Source organism: Dermacentor silvarum, chromosome 1 (assembly GCF_013339745.2).
Source record: "Dermacentor silvarum isolate Dsil-2018 chromosome 1, BIME_Dsil_1.4, whole genome shotgun sequence".
NCBI classification, from domain to species: Eukaryota; Metazoa; Arthropoda; class Arachnida; order Ixodida; family Ixodidae; genus Dermacentor; species Dermacentor silvarum.
Window position 1 is genome coordinate 173,774,114 of NC_051154.1, and position 17,400 is coordinate 173,791,513.

At 44.8% G+C, this 17,400-nt stretch overlaps 1 protein-coding gene across 1 annotated transcript in view; it reads right to left on the minus strand.

Moving 5' to 3' along the window:
- LOC119436406 (phosphatidate cytidylyltransferase, photoreceptor-specific-like) overlaps nucleotides 1-17,400 on the minus strand; it is a 44,541-nt gene that overhangs the window by 8,372 nt on the left and 18,769 nt on the right. The window contains exons 8-9 of the mRNA XM_037703246.2: nucleotides 9,163-9,315; nucleotides 4,552-4,683 (exon numbers count right to left, since the gene is read on the minus strand). Coding sequence (XP_037559174.1) covers nucleotides 4,552-4,683; nucleotides 9,163-9,315 — 285 coding nt within the window. The remainder of the gene's footprint in view (nucleotides 1-4,551; nucleotides 4,684-9,162; nucleotides 9,316-17,400) is intronic.

Consider the following 17,400-nt stretch of genomic DNA (forward strand, 5'->3'; position numbering starts at 1 on the left):
CGCGATCCTTCAAGGGGTGTGGGATCAGTGTCGCGTTGGACGGCAGCGAGGATGGGCACTTGCACAACCAACTTGTAAGCACTGGAGCACCCGTGGTCTGTTCAAGTCGCACGAATGTCAGCGACGAATGCATTGACCTCCTATTCTGCACCGACTCGGAAGAGTCGCTTGCCGAGTTCAGTGACGATGAGTAGGTGCCAGTGTATCCCATCATTCACCATTTGAAAATAAACATGCTTCCTTTGGTTTCGTAGCCACTGTAGCCCTGCCTCGAAGTTTTTCGTTAGGCTGCCATCTTCGTTTTTACTGCTTTGACTGGACAAGTACCCCCCCCCCCCCCATATCTAGATAAACCCAATTTTCAGTGAAAGTGGGATTGGTGCTTCCGCGGTATTTTACGGTACCTTAAACAAAGATTTCTTTTTCTTTTTTTACAAGCCTCTTAGCTCCTGGCTGCCACATGAATTTTACCACAAGGAATGCTTGTTTCTTAGCAAGTTCTACAAAACTGGAGCGGTAGTGTCACTTTTAACTTCTGGATATCAATTTTAGTATATGCTGACTGGCTAAGCCAGCTTCCAGAACACCTGTCACTAGAGTGAGGTGTCAAACCAGATACCATGAACGAGAAGAAAGGGAACCGAGGGGCCCGATTTTTATTAATCATATCATAAGAAGCCAATAAACAATGACACCAAGGACAACATAGGAGGAAATTACTTGTACTTATTAATTGAATTAAACCAGATACCATGTCACACAAAAGTGAAAGTATCCCTGAAAGTGATCAACTGAGAATATGGCCCCAAAATGTCAAATTCATGCAATAAAACACAGTTTGCAACATATATGACAGCTGTTTCAATGGATGTGGTATCACATAATTCTCTCCAAAAAATGTTCTGCCTTAAAGAGGCCCCGCAACACTTTTTCAGCTGGTTACATAAACTTATGTCACTAGACAATTGTTGTGAACATCTGAGCCAAACATTATTACCATACATGCAGCTGGAGCCCACACTTACACTCAAAAGGCTGCCTGTCCTTTTCTTCAATGTTTCAAAACCCTTGCCACACTTTTTCTTTAGTCTTAAATAATCAACTTGAGCATTTATCAGCTTGCGGTCATATGGCATTGGCACATCCCTTTCACACTGCACAATTACTGCATTGTAAACCTGTCCAAAATGTCTCCAGTGTGATTACTGATCACGGCAGATATCCTATGATACACATCTTGGCCATGTGACTACTTGCTACATGACATCAGCACTTTGATGCTACGTGAAAATGTGTTGGAAATATGCTCAAGTAGTTGCCACTCTATGCAAGAGTAAATACAATAGCTGGTAGATTATTTTTACATGTCACGACCAAGCAACGGATCTGGCAGAAGCAAGAATAAAGAAACTTCATGACTGATTGGGTGGTGGCACCATCTGGTGCCACAGCACAGTCACTATGTCCATACTGTGATCTCATGTCACGTGATCTCAAGGCCATGCTGATACAAAAGCTCGGTGCAACGATGGGTGGCGCATGGTAGACATCACTCCACATGGCAGCAAAAGCACAGGAAGGCGGTGAGGGTGTGGCAAAGGCAACATTTGATACCTGATAATTTCGTTTATTTAGGGCGCATTCAGGAACTTTGTTGGATAAGATTGTGAGTACCATATTTTCCAGTGTACAAGCCACATAAAAAAAAAAAATTCGTTCGTGCATCTTATAGAACAGTACAACTTATAGACGTTTTTTTTTCTGCCGTCAAAATCAGATTGGATGCTACAGCCACGTTAAGCACGCTGGGTTGACCTCCTCTGGCAGTTGCAATAATTCAAATATAGCAATTTGATCATAACGACAGTTTACTGTATTTGTTTCCCTAGTAGTCTAAAGTTTCTTCTTGCATTACATTCATGCAAGCGTGGCATAGTCAACCTCCATTAATTCATCATCATCATCAGCCTATATTTTATGTCCACTGCAGGATGAAGGCCTCTCCCTGCGATCTCCAATTACCTTCTTGCGCTAGCGTATTCCAACTTGCGCCTGCAAATTTCCTAACTTCATCGCCCCATCTGGTTTTCTGCCGACCTGGACTGCGCTTCCCTCCTCTTGGTATCCATTCAGTAACCCTTATGGTCCACCGGTTATCCATCCTACGCATTACATGGCCTGCCCAGCTCCATTAATTCGACTATGGCTAATTCGAACATGTTCACAAGTCCCAAAAGACCCACCCCTTTTTAAGTGCCGTATTTTCTGGTGTATAAGAAGCATTTAAAAAAAAAATTTTCGCCGGTGCGTCTTATGACTTACATAAGTTTCTTTTTTTTTTTTAGGAAAAACGGCCTTCAAAATCAATTTGTATGCTATGGCCACGCGAAGCGCACTGTGTTGAATTCCTCTGGCAGTTGCTACGGGTTGTCTGCACGCTATGGAGGTACCGGGTTCTTCTTGTGATCGAGTTTCCGAGCGCCATGCAAGAAGGATGGAGCAGCAATGCAAGCGGCGACAGGCCGACTGCGAGTTGACCTACCCCGAAGTCGTCGCATCTGCAGATCGCTTTCAAGATACAGCACGTGCCTCTGCACAAACTACGCAGTTGCTACCAGAGTACAAGCCACCAGCCCTCCCTCCCACGCTGCCTTCCCGCTTTCCTCCCTTGTGCGCAATTCGGCTCACTGCCACACGCTTTCACTCGCACATACAGCATATGGTGCACGGTGATGATGTTATCGCCCAGAACATCGCGGCGATCACGATGGCAGAAATGCCCCTGGAGTGTCCATATCATTGCGATAGCAATGATATAGGAATGGCACCCATGTGCTTGCGCATGACCCGCGTTCACCAAGTGAAATTTGACTGATGATTTTTTTTATCACTTATCAAGTGAACAGGTGCATCTTATATACCGGTGTGACTCATATACGTTTTTTTTCGTAAAAACTGCCATTTTGAGGGGGTGCGACTTATAGACTGGAAAATACGGTAGAAAAACTGCCATTTTGAGGGGGTGCGACTTATAGACTGGAAAATACGGTAGATGCATTGTAATACCACAAACATTCCACACTTACGACAGAGCAATAGCGTAAAAACGAGGCACAGACAGAAGAAGCGAGACACACATGCACTAACTTCCAACACGTTTATTTGAAATAGGACAGAAAATATATATGCACGATTTTACAGCAAGTGCGTGTCTATTAACTCTATCCTACCGCTTGGAAAATGGCTGTTTTTTTTTAGGTTACACATTTTTTTTTCTCAAGAAACTATTGCACTCAAAATTTTACGCAATACACGAAAGCAAAGCAGAATATATCCACTTTTCAGACATGCAATTTTTATTAATGAGATTTATGTCACAAAAAAAATATATATATATATATATATATATATATATACACTGGCAAAAACAAGAATGTACAATAAAACTGAACAGCACTTGTATGTATCTAAAGAGAAATGAATGCTAAAGACTTTTTTTTTTAAATATACAAAATGTTTCGCTATCTAATAGCCACTACCTGCAAAGAAATCAAAATTTTTCCTTGAAAGCTACTTGTGCTACAGAAATTTAACTGGAAGCCCTACAGCTGGGTGTGCCATGCAGCAAAGCTGCTCTTAGATGTGGAACATAAGGGAATGTTGCAAGTCTTGGAGTAAACTCTTGTTTTCTGCTGCGTTTTGCTGTCATAACATTCTTTGCAGTTTTGGTGTGTTTCCATGTTAGCTGGCTAGTGCTGAATGGCTTCAGTTGGTGGAGAAGCATTAACTAGCGGTGCATCCTAAAGTTCTGAGTTGATTTCCGTTGTCGTCACTCTCAGAATAAGTCAGATGAAAAGTCAGCATCCTCCGACTCACTGTTGCTTGAGCCATTGATAAACTCAACCGCAGACGCAGTGGAATCGCAAGATCTGCGATGTTGGGGAGCACGCATACCGCTTCCGCAGGCGGCCGTTCTCACTTTCAACCCCGATGAGTGTGTACGCGGCTTCCGTTTAAAAAAACTGCTGCCAAGCAGGAAAAAAACTAAATTGATAAGAAATGAAAGTTTAGTTCTCCTACTATATGTCAGATGGCACAGTGTGTCCATGAGTGGCGAGGAAAGTCTTGAAACCGACGGTCGAAACCATCGTTAGCGGGCTAACTATGCCCAATGAGCACAGTAAGGAAAGAGTTAAGTCCGTGTCTCGTTTTGCATTATTACTCTGCCACTATGTACAGTCAAACACAAAATTTTATGGCCCATGAAATCTGAGAAAAAGCTGAATATCTCCACAGCCTCACAACGCAGCCTGGTATTTGCATTTCGGGCTTCGACTAGAATTTGCTAACTTTGTTGTATACAGTTTTACTGGCTAATGCTACAGGCTGCTCAGGAATTTAACGTTTTCTGAGATCCCCTGGTCCGTAAACCTTTTGTGGTTGACTGTACCAACACGCCCAAACTGCTCTTGTCAATTTCACAGCTGTCGTGAATGCTGTTTCAGGGCCCCACTGATGAATTTGTATGTTAACGGTATGTGAATGCCGTACCTTAATCTTGAAGGCCCTCTTGAAACCACTGGCAAAGAATCCTCCAAAAGGTCCAATGATGGAGCTGAACAATGAGAAGCTCAACGAATGAAGTACGAAAGGATAGAGTGTGATGGTAGTCTTCAAATGCAACTGCAAAAGCAATTAAGTGTATCAGCCAAGGCACTCTTCATATCACAAAGCACAAAAGAACAGCCCTACACGTTACAAAATGTCATTCAGCATGCACAATTTCACCGAACAACATCGTACTATCCAATACACTTGCGTGCTTGCTGCAATATATTATGTTGACTACAGTTGAACCTTGTTGCAATGAAACTGAATGGAATGAAATAATAGGTATGACAACTAAAACAAAATTTCTATGGGTGTGTGTGAATATCCCATGTTTCAAATACAAATAAAATATCATTGGCTATTCTATTCGTATTCGATCCAAGAATTCAGTATTCGAAATTATTGAATACAGTTAACAACCAATTTCTTGGACATGCCTCATGATTCAAATGCCCTTGCGGCACCGCCACGTAACTCTTAGAGCCAATGTATCAGGATGTCTGCAATTTAGGATGCTGAAACCCTTCGCAGCCTGATTTTTCAGACTTTTTGCCATGACCGCAGATGCGAAACAGCATTAATTGAAGGCACCACAGCTGTCATTTTGACTATCTCGCAGCCTCAAACCAGCACTTTCACATGCCGATTCGCTGGCAATTGTAGTTGTTTTGTGCTGTCATTAGGCCTAGCTGCTTCGACGTTCACTATCAAGCTTTCTGCTGTTCAGTGCCGTGTTTTTCATTTACAGGATTCACTGCTGTGGCAATGGCACCGCCTCTGTCATCCTTGCCAATGGCATTGCAGCTCGGAAAGCACAGCAAGGGTCTAAAGTCTTTCCCCATTCGCACAATCATCAAAAGCTACTAAGGACCTTTGGTCACACAACATACTCAAAGAATGGCAGTCACATTGTGCATTAATTTATGTTCGCTCTTCTATGTTGCTAAGAAAAATTGTCACTGATTGACTTTTCAGCTGTGACAGGAGTCACCAAACGAATGAAAAATCAGGCAGATTGAAAAACAAACCTTTACAAAAAGAAGTTGTCTCATTGCACTTTATTCAGCCAGGAGCTGAAAAGATTGCTAACACACTTCTTCATGCAAAATAACACGAAAGCACAATTTCAACTAGAATGAATTGAAAACTTATTTTAATGCAATCATGCTAGCTTGAATAGTCACAAATTTGGTTGAGCTTGCCTTATCATATGTGGGGAACAGCTGACAGTATACAATTATCAAAGAGGCAGAGAAATACCCAACAGTAGATGTAGTTTTTCTTTATTTTAAAGGAGTACTGACACAAAAATTTGAAGTCGACGTAACTCGCGAGATCGATTTAGGTGGACACACATACATCGTCTACAAAATATCAGCGGCGAATATAGCTTAGAACATATTTAAAATCAATTTTAAAAGTACGTGCCCGCAGCCACCCGCAAAGCGCAGCACCTCGTGACATTGACATCAAGGAAGGATTGTAAATAACCGAGAAAACGCTACGTCAAGAGTTTGCGCTGCCGTCGGGGCGGGGCCGGCGAGCAAGTATCTGCCCGTTCCGATCGTCCCGGTGCTTTTTTTTTTTCTCCCTGGTCGAGATGGTGGCCTCGTTCGCCGTTGACGGCGGCACAAAAATAGGCTTAATTGTTTCTGACAAGAGATAACTCTTAGAGTAAAGTGACCTCGAAAGTAAGCATGTTATGAAACGTCATGTGATATGGTTAATCGTTGGCATGATTTTGGCTCGCAAGTGGTCAGCGCAGCCGCCGCAGCAATCGTCTCTACGAAGCGGCTCGCCTTGCTAACGTGTTTTCTCACCAATGCTGTCGGCAAAACTAATTGTACTGTCAGTTATGAGCGTCATAAATGTGCAGACGTTGATTGTGTTGACGAATATAGGGGATCTATTACGAGCTGCGAACGGATCGCAAGGGCCGTTGGCCCCGGATCAGATGGCCAGCGAGCTAGGCCTATACCATTTCCCAGCGATCGTCAGCTCGCCTGTGGTGGATCGAATCAAAAGTGGTTGGCCACGTCTAATACGGTGGCGACTCCCGCATGGAGGAAATAGTCGCCGCTGGACGACGAAAACGAGGACGGCGATGACATCACAAAGCTCATGCAGGCGTAACAGACGAACTAGCAAGATGAAGCTCGCTCGCCTCAGAGTCGTCTGCGAGCGCGCTGGCTTGAACACGTCACAGTTTTGTGCGATCACGTGCTCACTGTGTTTACAATCCCTCTTCTCCCATCTCGTTGCTCTCTGAAACCGAAACTTGGACTGGTCGCTGCAAAGAAGACTCCAAATAATTACCTGTCGCGCTCTGAAGCAAATGAGGTTTCGCGCCGTGATTACTGGGTCATTAGCTACTTATTACGGCGGAAAAAACAAGATCGAAAATTTTTGTGTCAGTACTCCTTTAAGAAAAAACAGCAAGACATATTTTTATATAGCATCCCAGTGCCTACGGGATGCTATATCGGAAAAGGGATGCTAAATCGGAAAGCCAGAATGATTTTGTGAATAACTTTTGCCTACCTACCTGTGATAGTTCTACTGAATTTAACTCTTGCAAATGGACTCTCCATTGTGCACAGAGTGCAACTATTTATAAGTGCTTTTGAACATATCTGATATATATTAATGAGAAAGAACAAACATTGTGCCCAAGTCTTCTGAAACATGAGCATTGATCATGATAATTTATTTCAAAACAATGTATTTGAAAGCACATTCTAAGCCCACAATTGCCCTCTATAGAGTGAAAAAAAGGGGAAATTACACCTTTCCCAAGTTAAGTGCCTGCAGAAGGTCAAAACATAAAAAAGCCTGCACAAGAAAGGTAACGTTTTACTGTTTTAAGCCACATATCGGAAAGTCAAGCCACATAAGAAATCACACTTCTGGGGAAAAAAATATATATTGGTTTCTGAGGTATATGCTATCAGTGATGCAGCCGCATGGTGGCACAAGCTCCTGTCCCTAAATCTAAACTTGCACTAACAGCACAATCAATGCGCCAGTTTATACAGTGGAATCTCGATGATACGAATCTCACGGGGTCAAGAAAAATATTCGTATTAGCCGAAATTCGTATCATCGAAACTCAATTAAATCTAGCTAAATTAAGGGGGACGCGGGGATCAGATCGCGAAAATCGTGAGAAAAATAGATTTTTGAAAACCACGCGTTTGGGTATCTGCAACACCTAATCTACACTGCATCAAAATGGTTTGGCTGAAAACGCACAAAAAGTGCCCGAAAACGTTTAATTCGTCAGTGCGCAGGGCGAGAAAACAGCTTTAAATCGCGCAAAATCACCGCAGTTCACGGAGCCATATCTCGTATTTCCCGCCACCGAGAGCCGCCATCTTGGTATCGTTCGAAAGCTCAAAGTTTTGCCGTTCCGCTTCTCAATTCGTCCGTCGTCGCCATATTGTAACAAACGCACAAACACAAAAGAAGCGCGGGTCTGCGATAGGTAGTCACACGGGCCCTCTGATGAAAGCGGGCCTCCGATTGGCTGCCGTGCTGAAAGGCGTCTCTCCATTGGTTGCTGCTCTGGCAGGGGCAAGATGGCAACCGCAGTTGTCTGCTTCGTAAACCATGCCGGCGTCTTCACTTGACACACAGAATTGGGATTACTGAGAGCTCCCAGGTTAGTGATGGAGCAACGGTGGCGAATAAACTTTGGACGAAGCACGCCTTCGGAATACGGAAGCGCTCCTACGGCAAGAAAAATACGGCGATTAGTGGAGGGGCACCAGACTGAGCGAGCGCAACCTTGCACCGTGGATTACGTGCCGCGCTATCTTGCACCGTGTGACTCCAGCAGCGAAACCAACAATCGCCCTGTGCCATCGGCACCGATAACGCAGCCGACGGAAGACGCGCCAATGGAGGCTCCCGCGCCTCGGTGTACGGCCGCGCGAATCAGCCGAGATCGTATCTCGGTAGACATAGCTCGCTGCGACCAGGCAAAATGGCGCGAACACAAAGCAACGCGGCCCGAAGCACGGCAGCCACTCCGTCTGATGGCACGCGGAAAAGGAGGAAAAGCACAAAAGCAACAAAAGCGCCACCGCTTCGAACTCTTCGCGCCCAGTCGCGGCCTCCGCGCTGTCCGGCATCACGTCCACGCCTCCGCACCAATAGAGAAAGGGAGAAGCGCGTGAGTGCGCGCTGTTCTCTTTCGCGGCCGTCGGTGGGGCGGCGTTTATTCGTATCAACCGACGCGGGTCGAAAATCGATTCGTAACAACCGTTTTCTAACACGTTGCAAAGTAATGGGGCTCGGCCGGGACCGCAGAAAAATTCGTATAATCCAGAAATTCGTATTAGCCGTGATCGTATCATTGAGATTCCACTGTACTTGACTCATGCTTCTGTCCACATTTCACTTGAAGCTTTTGACGCTTCAGCTGGTCCAAATTTTCGAATGGGCACCATGCTAACATACAAACTGCTCACCAAATCTGACAACACATGCAAAAGTACATGAGTGAAGTGACATAGGCAATATGTAACATAAATGCAAGGTGACACTCACAAGATTGCACACTGTCTCAATCCACTCTGGAAATCCATATTCTGTAGGTTGGAACAGTGGTGAAGGTTCACAGTCCATAGTCATGCGCTCCAACTCTTCAGAGTACTCAATCGGACAGACGAAGTATTTGAACTGGCACAGGTACTGCGATATCTGCAAAAAACACCCATTACTATAGAAATGGACATGAACACACACATAAAAGAAAGTCTTACAGCTCTGTGTTAATTTCCTTGAAACTGGGTGTTGCTTAGGTCACAAGAGCAGTCATGTGATGTGTACAAAGCCATTTCCTCATGTAATATTCCCAAAAGGTTCTACTTATCTTGGTTCACCTCTGACGCAGGTCTCCCGTGTGCAGTGAGGAGACCTGACCGTACCCTGTTCATTCTGAGTGACTTCAACTGTTTCCATAGGACGTGGGGCTATTCTAACACTTCTGTGACTGGAAGCAAGCTAGATACTATCCTGAGCAATCACCACATATCTCTGCTCAATGACACCATAACCCTAACCAGATAACTTCGTGAACAGGATATGACCCTCATCTTGCCTTGGTGCTCGCTCATACAAGCATCTGGGAAAAATAAAACCACCTGGTAAAACACTCATGATGTCCTCGGCAGCAACCACTGCCTCTGAGCTGAAATTAATCAATATGAGCTACGAGCAAATAAGCCCATGTTGCCCTATTAGCCATTCGAAGCTGGTGAAAAGGGGGGTGGCAAGTACATGCTTAAACAATGCCCTGCACAAGTCTTGCCACCACGTAGTGGAAAATAGCTTCCAGGCTCAGGTTGGTTGGCTCCAGGAAGCAGGATATCCAGGGGATGGTGATCACTGTATCTGTTGCAGAGTTTTTGTTGGGGCTGTCAGGCGGTCTGGGCAATGCACTGAACTGAGACGATCCGAGATCGAGAAGAGTCGGGTTCGAGGGACGGCTGTAATACCATACTTTCATGACGTCTCCCACTGTCCATGTCAGATTGGAAGCCGTGTCGGGGTACAAGTGGTTTTCACGGCGCCTCACAAGTTAGCACCACTATGCAAGGTAAAGGGGGAAAGCAGAACAAGCAAGAAAACATGCACAAAGAACCACAAGCAAGTGTATGTTGACTGCGCAGAAAAAGTGGTATATGCGATCCTGCTTGACTGCGGGAAGAAGTACATAGGCCAAACAGGCAGATGCCTGAATGATAGGCTTCGGGAACATAACAATAATGGACATACGACGGTGCAAGGGCATCTAGGTTTGCATTGTCGGGATTGCGGTTGTCAACCGTTTTTCGGTTGACAGACGACACGAGAGACAATAATCAGACGACACGAGAGACAATTGAAATGGCAGAAATTCTACGCCTTGGGAAAAACTGCGTCAGTGTGGCTTCATTGGGAATACCACAAAAAGAGCTTAGTTATCTTAACAGGGCTGAATTTTGCGAAAGCTGGGCAACAAATGCGTAGGCCATCGATGTGTGTGCCTTGAGTCTTACTTATTATTTAGAATTCATCTGGCTATCTTGCTATTGCGAATGCACATGTACAAGTCTGTTCTGTTGATTACACATGCATATTTTATAATGTTTTCATGTTTTGGCACATGTATGCTTAGAACCACTCGACTTCCTACTATTAAAACCAGTTGAAAGTTTGTGCTTGTGTCTGTCCTTTCTAGTCCTTGTTTCAAGTGGCGTATTTACCATAATTGTTACCAACTAGCCCAAAGCAGTACCCTTCTAATCAATCTTAGTTGCTGAAATTAATATGTTCCTGATGCAAAACCTGTGGCAACAAAACCACTCGCAACTGAACCACCTGCATCACAAATTGAACCAAGGCAAGGACCCATTTAGAAAGATCCCTCAATGACATGGCTGACCTAGGGGACTGGGCTCGGGACATCCTTTCTGATGTTTGTCAGCATATGTCCTCTATAGCTAACACAGAGGATCGTCCCTATGCTGACGTCCTTTATACAGCCCTGATGATGATTGTTGGGTTTTAATGGCGCAAGGGCATCTTTGGCCAAAGAGCGCAAAGTCTATGGATACATTCAATGATTTACAATATAAATACAAAAGTCGTAAAAGAATGGTAAGGATGCTGAAGTGTGCTATACAAAGGGGTAAAAATCTCGTAGTGACAAAGGTGTAAAAGGCCTAGCTAAACAGTGATGTTACTGTTATATGAGGCATTTCAACTGTGCATGGGCTATAAAGAGATATCGATGACTATGAGCGATCACTTGTTATATATTATATGCTATGTATATGTTATGCAGATTATTTGTAGTTTTCAGTGAGTATAAGCGATAAATATTTGCCTTGAAGCCATTGGCAAAGTACTTTTACCATGCAAAAAAGCTGCGAGACCTCGAGGCATTCAATACCTCAGGCTCCTTACGTATGTGATGGAGCATCATGGTTTGGATTGTAGTACACAGTGTTTAAGAACTGGATGTCGGCGGGGTATTTAAAAACTCTTTTGACACTAAACATAGGGTCATGGGATAAAAACAATGCAAGGTGAGATGGTATGTTATGTGTGTTCTCTAAAATGCTGTACTCTTGTTTGGTGAAGTCTTGGGACATTCAATTAAGATGTGCCGGACAGTGAGTTGTTCTCCACATTTTTCGCATATGGGTGGTTGTGTGCCTGTTAACAAGTATACCGTATATACTCGTGTAAGGGCCGCACTTTTTTTTTCGAAATTTTTGCTTGGTGCGGCCCTTACACGAATCAGGCTGACGACAGCTCACCAAAGGTCTATACTGTTTCCGAAACAGTAGCAGTGTGCAAGAGAGTCACAAATGACATGCCAGGAATGTTTTTATTACGATTCCATGTCACTATCGCTGTTCTCGCCCTCGGAAGAGCTTGGCTCGGCGTCTGCATCCCCCCAGAGACGATCATCCTCAGTACCGTCCATGCTGTTCGAAATTCCAGTCACCTTGAAGCTTTTTGGAACTGTTTCCAATGACACGGCACGCCACGCACTCAAAATCCACGCACACACTTGTTGGAGTGATGCCCGCTTCAGCCGTCCCGTAGGGGTCTTCTCATGATGGCCTCCAGCCATCCATTCCGAGTAGCATCGGCGAAATTCCGTTTTGAAAGGACGGTTAATTCAGACATCAAGCGGCTGCAGCACACTCGTTAGCCCTCCAGGAATAACGGCCAAGTCCGTGCGAGTCGTGGCGAGTCGGTCCTTGACGCGGTCAGTCAAGTGGCCCCCGAAACTGCCCAGAACAAGGAGGGCTTTCCGTTGTAACAGGCCTCCAGGTCTGTTACATACGTCCATACGGTCTTGATTCAGTCTACGACGAGTTCCTTGCACATCCAACCCTTTTCCTGGGCACGTACGATGATTCCCTGAGGGAACTTTTCTTTTGGGAGAGTCTTTCTTTTAAAGACGACATACGGCGGAAGTTTTCTGCCATCTGCCGTGATGCTGTGCATCACAGTGCATCTTTGACGTTCTGCGCCGGTCGTGCGCACAGACACACTTTTCGTGCCCCTTAAATCCACTGTGGTGCTTTCAGGTGCGTCGAACCACACAGGAGTCTGGTCCGCATTTCCAATTCGGGAGAGGTCGTACTCATGTTCCTTCCTGAGAGCATTCACAAAGCGATGGAATTTAACCACATGGCTTTCGTATTCACTTGGAAGTTTTTGACAAATCGTCGTTCTGCGGCGGATAGAGAGCTGGTTCCGGTTCATAAACCGCGTAGCCCACCCCCGACTTGCCTTGAATTGTGCCTGGGGAATACCATCTGGCGAGCGATGTTCAGGGCTTTCACGCGTACCATGTCAGTTGATACAGCGTAGCCGTCAATTCGAGTGTCGATGACATATTTGACGAGTTCGCCTTCGAGTTACGGGTATTTGCACTTCTTGCCGCGAAACGCCTTTTGGCTCCTGTTGGTAGCAGCGAGGGCATCTTTCTGCTTTATCCAGTAACGCACGCGCTTCTCGTCTACGTCGTACTTGCGTCCAGCTTCTCGCTTGCCGTGCTCCTCGGCATATTCAGTCACTTGCAGTTTAAATGAAGCAGTGAACGATCTCAAATGCCGGCCCAGCTTCCTTCACCTGTGCTGGCTCAAACAGGCCTCACTACTACTGACGGAGTGACACCAGTTCGCTGGCGACACGATGCAAATGATGCACCACACAAAGCAATCATGGCGCCGTACACCAACGCTCAACCAACGCCTCCTAGGAGGCATTGACTCAACCAGCTCAACGGCTTGGCCGGCGGAAGCGGAAAACTGGCAGCGCTATCTAGCTTCGATTGAACTAACTACACCTTTCTGGCGGGACTTTCAAACTTTTTTTTTATTTCTCATTTCAAAGTAGGGGTGCGGCCCTTACACGAGTATATACGGTATGTGTGTTGCGTATGTGTGTCCTATACGTAGCCTGCACAGTGTGGTTTCTGTTAGTATTGTGACTTTTTGCTGGAAAAATTTGCCTAGTTGCGGTTTTATTGCGTGCAATTTGTTTTCTGTTCCTTTATCCCATTGAGACTGCCAGTGCTGGCGTAGCCGGTTATGGGCGCAAGGTTTAATATCTCGACTAGGGACCTCAGTAACTTAAATATCACCAAGTAGCGCAGCTTCTCTAGCACTCTGATCAGCCGTCTCATTTCCGGCTATGGCGCAATGCCTCAGTACCCACCATACCACGAGGGAAAGTTCTTCATTGTAAGTATTATAAATGGATTTTAGCAGGTGATTAAAAACAGGGTTGTCTCCCACCTTTCCCGAAGCTAGTGCAGTTACGACACTTAGCACATCTGCGTAGATAACAGCTTTTTGTATCCTATGTTGTCGTATATGATCCAGAACCAGTCGAATACCATATGCTTCCGCAGTGAATATGCTGCAACTTGTATTAAGAGTTCTTGAAATATTATAGCCGTGACTATGTGCAGCGCATGAGACTGCCTTGTGCGTATTTGAGGCGTCCATAAATAGGACGTTGCATTGTACTTGTCTTCCAGTGATAGGAAGTATTGCATAACAGCCTCGCGTGGCACGTTTTTCTTGTCAAGCGCTTTAAAGGACATGTCCCACAGAACTGGGCGAAGGCACCAGGGAGCAATGAGATCAATATGCCCAGTTTCGTGGAGATCTGAGAAACTAAGCCCAAGAGTTTCGGCAACAGTTGTGATAGCCAAAGGGAACGGCTGAGCTAGTGATGGCCTATTCGCCTACAGCTGTTCCGATGTTCGATTATTAATTAGTGTTCTGCAAGGGTGTTCCCTCTGAGCTAATATGTTGAGGCATATGTAATTCCTAAATATGTTCTCTGATACTCCAAGGGCCATTGATTGGACTCTGCATAGAGGCTTTGAATAGGGCTAGTCCGAAAAGCACCAGTAGCTAGCCGAATGCCTAAATGGTATATGGGGTCAAGCATCTTTAACATTGTTTTAGATGCTGACTGAAATACTATGCTGCCATAGTCCCTCTGGGACCATACAAGACTATTGAAGAGTGATAGCAGACATTGCGTGTCAGTTCCCCAGGAATAATGAGTAAGGATCTTTATGACGTTCATTGATTTTAGGCATTTTAGTTTTAAATTCTTGATGTGTGGAATAAATGTAAGTTTGCTATCAAAAATGACGCCGAGAAATTCATGTTCACTTTTGACCGTCACTTTGTGTCCATTTAGTTCAATGGATGAACCAGGGTGCAGGCATTTCTTTCTTGTAAATAGATGCATGTTGTTTTTTTCTGTATTAAAGTGGAAACCATTCTCATTTGCCTATTTCGATAGTCTATTAACACTGAGCTGAACTTGACGCTCCCATATGGATAAATTGCAAAATTTAAAGCTGACTTGCAAATCATCTACGTGCCATCTAAGCTCTCACGCCATCTAAGCCAATCATCTAAGCCTCACGCCAGATGTGCCTTCCACTAGCCTTTGCTCGCTTTAAAGCGATTAGATTTTCTGTGTTAGGGTAACGCGAAAGCTTACCCCACGCTTTATTTTGCCTCTTTTTAGCTATTTCACACTCGCGGTTCCACCATGGCTTGGTATTAACACGAGTGCGTCCTCAGGACGCTTGCGGTATGGACTCTTGGGTTACGTTTAATATGTGTTCTGTGAGAAATTCATTCATTTCCTCAATTTCCAAGTGTATGATTGAATCATATGAGAGAATGGAAAGTTCTCTAAATTTCTCCCAATTGGCAGTACTAAATTTCCATTTTTTCGGGTAGACAAAAGGATCGAGCGTATCAGCGGTGGTCAAAATTAACGGAAAATGGTCACTTCCGTATGGATTTTTTACGACATTGCATTCTAGATATGGCAGTAGTGATGAGGAACCTATGGCAAGGTCAACTGAAGAAAATGTATGGTGTGCTGAGCTATAAAATATAGGTTCCTTTCCGTTAAAAATACACGCACCAGTTGAAATAATAAATTTTTTTATGAGACGTCCTCTCGAGTTGCAGCGTGGGTCGCCTCAAAGCGGATTGTGGGCATTCAGGTCACCGAGAATTATGTAGGGTTCGTTAAGTTGGTCTATCAGGTTCTTTAACTCAACCCTGGTTAGATGATGATTAGGAGGGATGTACAGTCGAACCCGGGTATATCGAACCGACATATAACGAATTATTGTGTATATCGAACAGCTGTAAACTCCCCTTAAAAATTTCTGTATAACATTTTAATTTTATATAACGAATGACCTATATATCAATCTTTTTGTGACCACCTTCAGATTCGATATATCCGGGTTTGACTGTATAAAGAGCAAACCGTTACCAACTTGTTAAAGAGTATGGCATGGATTGCTAAGGCTTCAAGAGATGTCTGAATATTTAGATGTTGACAAGCTACTGATTTATCTGGAATTATAGCCACTCCACCTGAGGGGGCAAGACAGTTATCGCGGTCTTTTCAAAATACTGTGAACTGTTTTAGAAAATTTGTGTGGCAGGGTCTTAAGTGTGTTGTGTTTCCTGAACACACAACACTTTTGGTTAGAATTCAGATAAGAGTTCTTTTACATCATCTAGATTATGAATAAGTCCTCTGACATTCCATTGTAACATTTGTACAGCTGTGGCTGGGATAAGTGGTTCTGTGTTCAGGATTGCACAGCTATGTTACTGGACCTTTCACAGGCGCAGTAACTCTTGCGAGTTTTCCTGTCCTAGCGCGCTCTAACAAGGCACGCCGATCCCTCGGCGCCGTTGACACCGAAGGGCCTGGGGTTACCTCCATCGCCTCCTGTGAGGCGCTGAACGCCCGCGCGGGCGGCAGTGTACCACGCGCCACGGGCCTCGACTCTCGCGGGGTTTTGGGAGTCACTGACTCAGCGGTCAGCTTCCCTTTTCTCGGGTTAGGTGAGGCAGCACTAGCTGCTCCCACCAAGGGGGCAGGTGGCGGAACTGCAAGCTCACAGCTCGTGATCTTAGCAGCCGCCTTAGGCCAAGGTGGCGCAGCCCCCTGACGTGCCACGTTGGCATACATTGTGTGCTGAACAAAGGAAAGACACTTAGGCGCTTCTTTGAAAGAAATGTTTTGCTTCGCCTTGAGCGGTAGGATTTCTTTTTCTTGATTCCATTTGGGACATGACCGCGAGTATGTGGCGTGTCCTCTATCACAGTTAGCACAGTGAAGTTCGCGTTGACAATCATCTGCAGGGTGGTCATTTGCTGCACATTTAGCACACATCAACCGACCACGGCAGCTCTGTGAGCCGTGGCCAAACCTTTTACATTTGAAACATCGGCGGGGATTTGGTATATATGGTCTAACACGGATCTTCATATATCCTGTCTCAATGGACTCTGGTAGGTAGGTTGCTCATGGCAAAGGTCAAAATTAGGTGCTTTGTTGGTATTTCTTTGTTATCTCGTCTCAATTTGATTCTCTGTACATTTATTACACCTTGGTCCTTCCATCCTTCAAGAAGTTCTGTTTCAGTTAGTTCCAAAAGGTCTTGTTCAGATATTACTCCACGGAGTGTGTTAAGTGAGCGGTGAGGAGAAATGGAGACAGGGTTGTCCCCAATCATCATGAGGATAGACAGCTTGCTGTGCTGTGTTTTATCACTCAGCTCAAGCAGCAAGTCGCCACTAGCCATCTTCGTTGCTTTGTAACCTGGTCCTATTGTTTCAGTGAGAGATTTTGACACAAGAAATCGTGAGATTGTTCGAACAGTCTTGTCTGGAGTTTCACAATGTACAATGTGGAATTTCGGGAACGTTTCTT